Genomic DNA, 9,271 nt, shown 5'->3' with positions numbered 1-9,271 from the left:
TGATCAATCACGATTCCAAGATCTTGGCGAAGGTCTTGGCCAACCGACTAAACCCCTTTTTGACGAAACTGATACACCCTGACCAGGTTGGCTTCGTACCTGGTCGGCAGCTTTTTGAAAATACCCGGCGGAACATTGACCTCATCTGGAGGCAAGCGAATAGGAAAATCCCAACATTGTTTCTATCCCTCGACGCCGAGAAGGCCTTTGATAGGGTTAAATGGCCCTATCTTTTCGAAGTCCTTCGACACTTTGGCTTACCAGACTCATTTATCACTGCGGTACAAGCAATGTATACAAATGTTAAAGCACGGGTTCGCATTTCGGGGGCGAAGGTGACACCCTTCGGCCTAGGAAACGGTACCAGACAGGGATGCCCTTTGTCTCCCCTGCTGTTTATCCTCTCCCTAGAACCCCTTCTGCAGTCAATACGAGACAACCCGGACATCCATGGGATTTCGGTAGGGGGCCATCAGTACGTTGTGTCGGGCTTCGCCGACGACATCTTACTGACCCTGGCCGACCCACTTCCGTCTATGAGGGCGTTAACGGGTGTCCTGGCTGACTATAGTAGATTGGCAGGATACAAAGTGAATATGCACAAATCCTGCGCATTACCGATTTGCATGCCTGACCCTGTCATAACCTCCATAGGCGACACATACCAGATTCGCTTAGCTAGGGATCATGTAAAATATTTGGGGGTGTGGTTAACGGCAGACCCTGTTCGACTATTCACACAAAATTATACGCCTCTGATCCGTACGTTAATGACGGATATGGAGAAATGGCTGGATAAACCGATCTCATGGATCGGTAGAATCCACTCGGTGAAGATGAACATTCTCCCTAGGATTCTGTTCTTGTTCCAGGCCCTCCCAGTTAAAGTAACCAAATCAGACCTGGGCACACTCCAGCAGGCAATAGGGAAATTCATCTGGCAGAACAGGAGACCCAGGACCTCTCGGAACGTTCTTTATCGAGCGAAGACGAGAGGAGGCCTGGGCCTCCCTAATTTGTACTTCTATTACCAGGCAGCGCAACTTACACAACTAGCCTTATGGCATTCCCCTCCTGGGGAACGGCGGTGGGTGGACTTGGAATCATCCCTCACGGGACCAGACTTGCCTCAATTTCTGATGTGGGTCCCAAGGGACCATAGACCATCGACACACATCGCATGCCCAGCTATTGCGAACTCTCTGAGACTTTGGGATGCCTCATCAACCAAATATGGTTTGTCACCCCGACTTTCCCCCCTAACTCCCTTTTTGAGAAATACTGCATTTCCGCCGGGACTAAACGCTAGAGATTTTAGGGGTATTGAAGGCACAGGGGTACAGCGCCTCTGCCACCTCTATGAAGGCGGATCTGTTGTTACATTCGACGAACTTAAGACTAGGGCTACCCTACGCCCCGCCGACTTCTTTCGCTACATCCAGGTGAGAGACTTCGCCCAGGCCCCTATGATTAAAGCTAGTGCACTGAGCCGGCCAACCTTCTTCGAGTCCATGTGCCTCAAAGAACGGTTTCCCAGGAGCCTCATCTCCATTCTGTACACACACCTGAGTACACACACGACGGAATGGGGCGACCTCACATATATCTCTCAGTGGGAAGCGGACTTGGGGGAGGAATTGGAAGGCGTCGACTGGCAGGAGATCTGGGAGGCAGCAGCCTCTTCGTCGGTATGTGTCTCCATGCAGGAACAGGCATATAAGACCCTCTTTCGGTGGTATACCACCCCGGTGAAGTTATATAAAATGCGCAAAACACCCACGGATCTGTGCTGGAGAGGCTGTGGCCAGAAGGGATCCTACATACATATGTGGTGGGAATGCCCTGCAGCACAGAACTTCTGGAAACGGGTGGTAGGACTTTTGAAGGATATTTTTGATAGAGAGCTTAAGTTGGACCCATGGGTATTCCTCCTGGCCAGACCTCTTGATGACTGGCCCAGAGCGGAACAAAACCTGTTGCACAAAGTGAACTTAGCTGCCAGAAGAGCCCTGGCCCAAGTGTGGCTCCAACCCGATACCCCCCCTGTCGACGTAGTCGTGCGAAAGATCAAGGACGCTTTCCTTATGGATAAGCTGACGGCGCTAGTTAGAGGCACTACTAAAAAGTTTGATAGGGTCTGGGCCCCGTGGATGAACAGCGGAATCGGAGACTAGGGGAGAGGAAAGGGGATTTACCCCGGAACCCCGCCCGAGACTTCGTCCTGGTCGGGACCGGTTATGGCTTAGAGAGGATGCTTGCAGCACCCTGATTTCCACCAACGCCTTACAGTTTAAATTTAATCCATGAAACTTTCCTATAATTGTAACACGCTAATACAGATTGAACCTACTCCTTCCACCCTCCCCTCCCTCCTTTCCTTCCCCACACCCTCCCCCTCTTCTCACTAAGTTCCTTCACCCCATCTTCATTATCCTTTCTTCGTCCGACTCCATGTACACCAAGCCTTATCATCGCTCGGTCCGCTATCAAAGCGACACCGCCCACTGAAGGCTTCAGACACTGTATCGCATACGTGCCGATCCAATGCCTAAGGCGACACCCATAAATGATACGAGGTCAAAGATCTCATGTAAACCAACTAGCCTTGTATATAAAACTGGGATTCTGTGGCTTTTTAGACGGAAAACCGAGGCCTACTGCTCTAACACGCTAAGGATGTATGTGGACCTGAGCGGTGCACAGAGGAGGACTGTTATTTTCTTATATTACTAAAATAAAAAACAACAAGGTGTAACTCCACACATGTTCTTGCATCTATAACAATGGAACTCTCACGAGCTATGAAAACTGTGGACTGATTATTATTTTTGCTTTCCTCAAACGTAATGTTTTCAATCCAACTGCATGTTCATGGACTAATGGTTTTATGTATGTGGGACAATGTTACTGCACTATGTATCTCTTTATACTGCTTCCACGTGCCTGTGGTTACCTCACCTTGTTTACAAATAAAGAATTTAAAAAAAAAAAAAAAAAGAAAGTTAGACTAAAAGGGCTATTATAGGAATAATTAGGATAAGGATGGGGTAGGGGGTGCGAGGGAAGAAACAGGGGGACATACGATTAATTAAAGGTTAAACCCATGAAGTTTTACTATAGTTAAGTAAAGAAGTATTGTATTAATGATGATTAGAGATACGTCAAAGCTGCTTATTTTATGTAATAGTTTTAATACCTATACATTGGTAAGGTATCTATCTGAAATACAGTAAAAAATAAAATAAAAAGGGGGGGGGGGGGTGGAAGAGAACCTTTTAAGAGCATTGGATCGGAGACTATTAAAAATGTTGGTGAGGCGGCAGGGACTCTTATCTTTGCCCTGGAAAAAAATTGTAACACCCTTTATTTTTGTTTTAATGTAGATTTAAAGGAGCACTTAGTTTAAAGCGCTCTCCACTGCCCAAATACAAAATTAATAAAATCATTGTTTAGTAGCTGTAGCCCAAAGGAAAACTTGCATGTATTTAACTATATATATATATATATTTTTAATTTGGATTATATCTAATAACTGCTTGCAAAAACTGCATATCTCGTGTCTGCTACCTTTACTAACCCTTCTCTTCTAACCCCGCACAGATTTCCCAATACAGCTCAATGATAAGTCTTTGCAAGGCAGGTGCTCTGGGCAAATGCTGCCTCTTGAGTTCAGTGCAATTAAGCTAACCATACCAGGAAGTAACCGGACCTGTTGTCTGCTTGAAAAGCCAGGGGGGACCTTGCAGCTATTGCTGTAAAGTCTTGTTGTTTTTTTCTCCTTTTTTTTGTTGTCCTGTATGTATTGAAAAACATTTTATGTTTGTACTTTCATGTTTAAGGAAATTTTCCCCAAATCAATAAAAATTATGGAAAAAAAAATAAAAGCAGAGGGGAGTGTAACCAGTATAACTTATAAAAGTGTTAATTTCTATTGAAATTTTAATTTTTGGCAAAATGATAAAAAGAGAACTCACTCTTCACACACAGTTTTTCAGCATGCTAAAATACTTTAGGGGTCTGGAGTGTCGCTTTTAAATAAGGAGAACACTATAGTGTTGGGCATACAGGTTTGTATGCCTAATGCTCAACAGGGTTATTATCTAAAGTGAATTTCATATTTAAGGCTAAAGTAGCATATCTCAGAGAATTTGCCTAGTTAAATTCTACCTTGAATTTGTTTTCCCTTTGAATTCTCACTTTACTGAATAAATCTGCTTGTATTCTTTTAAGGAGGGCTGTTCTCATTAGCTGAGCATGTCAGCTAGATGATCTCAACAAGTAAGCACAGCCCCAGTGTGTTTTTTTTTTTTTTTTTTTAGCACAGAAGGGATGCAGCATAGGCACATAATGGACCCAAGTAAGTTGTCAAATGGTTTGACTAATGACTTTGCACTCCTGGCTCCACAACCACTAAGCAGGCATTCATGGTTATGTTGCTTGGAGTGTTCATGTTTGTTGTTGTGGTTATAGGGTGTTTAGAGTGCCCTTTACTAATCTCCCTTATGCAGAATACATACAACATGGTAGCACTCATTTATATACTGACCTAGAAAACGTGGTTGATCTGGCAATACTATTTCCAAATTAATATGAAAGGCTGCCATAAGGAATCAGATTTTATTTATGTTGCTATACCAGTGATTCAAGCATTAAAACTTGTGTTTTTGTAGCAATAGTTCTTGGAGGTTGAGATTTAAGTTCAGCTGAGACAGGAATTTAACTTTTTTTATTTTTTTTTTATTTAAAAAAAAAAAAATGTATTTGTAGTTCTCTTGTGACACGTAACATATGCTGTTTATGCACAAAATAAGCACATTTGGAGAGTGTGTTCACATACATTAAAAGATTATATAAATTATCAAATCCATAAATCAGTTTTATTCTGAAAGGGGAAAAAACAGTGCTTTGGGTGTCAAATTAACGTAAACGTGCATTTTATGAATGTAACGTAAAAATAGAAGGCCATGCAATGATTCTTAGGAGTATGCCATGAACATTTTGAGTTACTTTGTAGTAGGAAGCATTTTGTTAGTATGTGGAATTACTGAGATTTTAAAGTAACAGTAAAGTTCTATGGCATACTGTCAATTATAATAGATCAATCGTACAAACACACCTATTAGTACTAACTATCACAAAATTCATCCTAGCAAAGCTTTAAACTTACCAAAATAGAACCTCGTTCCAAGCTGCTGCAAGTGCTAGTGCCAGCTTTGAAGGGATTGCAAATAGAGAAGCTTCTTCATTAGTACCAGAGGAGGAGGAGGAGGCAGAGGGGCCGAGCAGACAAGCACAGTCACAAGATATCGTGGGTTAAGGCTGCCAAGACTTCTAGACCCCAGAACAGCTTAATTGAGAGCAAGTTGTTATTGGTCTTGGAGTAGTCCTTTAAGATAGTCTTTATGACAAGCTGCCTATGCTGCAGTCTTGATATTCCAAATACATGATTTGATTTTACTCATGCACAAAAGTCATGTGACTCCTGGCAGAGTTAAAAAAGATATATGGTGGAGACCATGGAGGAAGGGCTAATAACTTTTCATCCCTTCCCCCACATAAGGCTTCTTTAGCAAACTGCTATGCCAGCTGGGGGACCTTGCAAAAAGATTTGCCTTCTTTAACAACTGTGACCTTGTCCAGATAGCATAAATTTGCTTGCTTACATTGTGCAGAATTTAAGTTTAATTTGTGTTTACCTGATTAGCTGAAACAACTTTTGCAAAAAAGTGAATAAAATTAGCTTCTGTCATAGCATGGACATTTTATGTTAAAGCAAGGCATTCACAAATTATTCTTATTAATATATTGCTTTATATGACCAGAAAATTGCAAGGTTTAGACCAGACTTAATACAATGCGAAGATAGCACCGTTGCAAATTTTAGACCAAAACTGGTAGGAATTTCCCATTCCTGTCTTAATAAATTTTGGTTTGTTTTTCTGGCATTTGAAGGCTCTACCATCAGATGATCACTTACTGCCATATAGAAGTTGTCCTCCAAAGTCATAGGTTTACATTTATCATGCGTGTGGAAGACTATTCTACAGATGTTATTAAAAATACTATTATTACGCATGCAAGGACCCCCCCCCCCCCCCCCCACCCTGTATTAGTTGCCATGGCTGTTTGTGCCCCCCAAAAAAACAACTCTGCAGGGAAACTAAAACGGGCAAAAGTACACATTTAACACCAATATATTATATGATCTCATAGGTTAATTGATATTTTTCTGTCTTAATTTATTTATAGATCTGTATTTGAAGGCATCTAAAAGACCAGAATAAACATGGCTTTTGGAGCTGCAGGCCTTAACAACCAACTTGTCCTATGTGCACATTGACTGTTATACTGCTTGAACAGAGGCGAACAGGAGAACTTCATCTGGAAACGGAACTCCTCAAAATCTGTTTAAATGAGAATGTCCCTGGCTCAGAGAGTGCTGCTCACCTGGCTGTTTAGCTTGCTATTCCTGATCATGCTAGTACTAAAGCTGGATGAGAAGGCACCATGGAATTGGTTCATCATTTTTATTCCCATCTGGATATTTGACACTATACTCCTGGTCATGCTCATTGTAAAGATGGCAGGTAGATGTAAATCAGGCTATGACCCTAGGAATGAAGCCCAGAATATGAAGAAAAAGTCCTGGTACCTCACAGCTATGCTCTTGAAATTGGCATTCTGTCTCGCTTTATGTGCCAGACTTGAACAATTTGCAAATATGTACTTATGCTTTGTCTTTATACCTTTCTGGATTTTGCTGATCGGAGGACTGGGTGAACTTGGATATAATGTATTTTATGTAAGAAGAGACTAATTGTTTTAGTCCTGCTTACGTAACATATATGCTTTTTTTTTTTTTTTTTTTTTCCTTCTACAGATTTTATATACTTTTTTATGCTTTAGTGCCAGATGGACAGTGACTTATTTAACCCTTTGTGTGCCAGAAAGGCATGAAAGACCAAATAGATTGCAATGCTATGGGTGCTCATTCCCAGGGATATAAAATGAAAGCATGGATTTTCTGGTTAGGTTAATTTATTTACATATAATAAAGGTTATACATCCATTAAACATTTCACTGTATACAAACATAAGACATTTTGATGCTGAATTGTCAGATATTGAAAATATCCCTGCTGATTCTACGGCAGTGAGATCATGCCATTCAAGGGGAAGGAGGAAGGGGGCTAATAAAGTGTCCCACCAATGTTAAAGGACCACTATAGTGCCAGGAAAACACTCGTTTTCCTGGCACTATAGGGTCTCTAGGTCCCCCCCCCACCCTCAGGGCCCCCTCTCGCCGGGCTCAACGGGGTGGAAGAGGTTCAATCTTACCTGTTTTCCCCCGCCGGGCTCCCACGGCGCGGGGAACTCTCCTCCTCCTTTTCGCTGTCATTGTCTGAATGCGCAGCAAGAGCCGCGTGCGCATTAAGCCAGTCCATAGGAAATCATTCTCAATGCTTTCCTATGGACGCTGGCGTCTTCTCAAAATCACAGTGAGAAGCCACTAAAGGCTGGATTAACCCATTTGTAAACATAGCAGTTTCTCTGAAACTGCTATGTTTACAGCAGGCAGGGTAAATCCTAGATGGACCTGGCACCCAGACCACTTCATTAAGCTGAAGTGGTCTGGGTGCCTATAGTGGTCCTTTAAAGCATTTTAAAGAGAGGGCAACTGCTATCAGTTTACCCATAGCCTAGTTAACTGTTTTGTGAATGTGGAATACATGAAGCTATTGCGTCACAAGCAAAACCTAAACAAAATGAACACAGACAACCCCTAACTCTTATTCTGAGCTACACAATTGACTGCTCTAAGGGTCTGACTTGGAGCTCAGCAGTTTAAACCATGTTGTTCTGTAAACTGGTAATTAATTTTAACCAAATAGGGGGAGAATCTCCATCTTGGAAATTTTCTAGCTTGGCTATTCTGGCCCAATATTTGCAATGCTCATGTATAAGTTCCAGTTTACTAAATAACCTGTAAATCAATTTTTCCCATGTGATGTTACGAGTGTCCTTGCCACAGGCTCTTTGAGCATGGCAGGAGCTGTAGTCTGTAATCTATATCTGCCAATCTAAAATAGGTGACTGTCATCTGTTAGGATTTATCCAGAACTAATTCAGAAGAAGTTGTAATGGAAGACAGTGCAATTTATATACCCCTTTTTGATGGCAAGTGATATCCAACTCCTCTATATAACATGAGAGCAAATAAATAATGCAAGATAAGGTTGTGTTAATGTTATGTAAGATGTGCATCTGAATATAGTATGGAGAAATAGTGCTAAAGTTAGTCTTTACCTGCACTGGGCTGTAATTCAAATGTTATTTTGTAGTTGTCTAATCACAGATTACTTTAATTTATTTAAATTTTTTAATGAAATGTTTAATGGTGTGTATACAAACTTGTCCCACAACAATAATACTTTGTGATAATATTTTGCTGTGTTTGAAGCAAATAGGAAACTGGGTATGAAGTTTTTGATATGTTTAACATTTGAAAACCTCTCCACATACTTGTACTCAGAATTGACATTACAGGCAAACTCACACTATGTAATATTTGCTGAAGTGCCCATGTTGGTTAATATGTCTTTCTTAGCCTGGAATGGAGAGGGCTTTCCTACCATAGACCCTAAACATTGGGGGGGGAAGCAGTACAGGCATACCCTGCTTTACATACACTTGCGAGTACAGACATACCTGCGAGTGTACGTAAAGGTGCCTTGCGAGTAGAGACATTCCTGTGTCTCTTCTGTCAGCGAGGTAACAGGAAATGGAAGGCTCTATTCTCGCCTGGAGCAGCTCAGTTCATTGTCACTGGGGAAAGAACTTCTTACACCTTTTGACATGCCACAGGATAAAGGAAGACTATAGAGTCAGGAAAACAAACTTGTTTTGCCTCCACCCTCAGGGTCCCATTCCCTTGGAGCTGAAGGGGGTTAAAACTCCTTTGGTTACTTGCTTTAATCCAGGGCCGGGCTCCCTTGGCGCTAGTGACCTCTACTGCCCTGCCGTCTGCTCCCGAGTGGTGCGGAATGCGCATGCGCTGCAAGTGCCGCGTGCGCATTCAAACAGTCCATAGGAAAGCATTTCTCAATGCTTTCCTATGGACGCTTTGCACGCTGGATCCGAAAATCGCATCCAGCGTCGCAGAAGCGCCTCTAGCGGCTGTCAGGAAAACGGCCACTAGAGGCTGGATTAACCCTTTTATGTAAATATAGCAGTTTCTCTGAAACTGCTATGTTTAAATTTGAAGGGTTAA

The 9,271-nt window shown here is 42.1% G+C and overlaps 2 protein-coding genes across 2 annotated transcripts in view; one reads left to right on the top strand and one right to left on the bottom strand.

Annotated features, from left to right (window-relative positions):
* PHTF2 (putative homeodomain transcription factor 2) overlaps positions 1–5,409 on the bottom strand; it is a 206,970-nt gene extending 201,561 nt beyond the window's left edge. Inside the window, exon 1 of the mRNA XM_063448164.1 lies at positions 5,168–5,409. The gene's annotated coding sequence lies outside the window, so the exon portion shown is untranslated. The remainder of the gene's footprint in view (positions 1–5,167) is intronic.
* Positions 1–7,074, top strand: part of TMEM60 (transmembrane protein 60) — a 19,839-nt gene extending 12,765 nt beyond the window's left edge. The window contains exon 2 of the mRNA XM_063448168.1: positions 6,250–7,074. Within this exon, the coding sequence (XP_063304238.1) occupies positions 6,413–6,817 (405 nt within the window). The 5' untranslated portion in view covers positions 6,250–6,412 and the 3' untranslated portion in view covers positions 6,818–7,074. The remainder of the gene's footprint in view (positions 1–6,249) is intronic.
* Positions 7,075–9,271: the final 2,197 nt, after the last annotated feature.

Source organism: Pelobates fuscus, chromosome 3 (assembly GCF_036172605.1).
Source record: "Pelobates fuscus isolate aPelFus1 chromosome 3, aPelFus1.pri, whole genome shotgun sequence".
Classification (NCBI taxonomy): Eukaryota; Metazoa; Chordata; class Amphibia; order Anura; family Pelobatidae; genus Pelobates; species Pelobates fuscus.
This window is presented reverse-complemented; position numbering and strand designations above follow the sequence as displayed.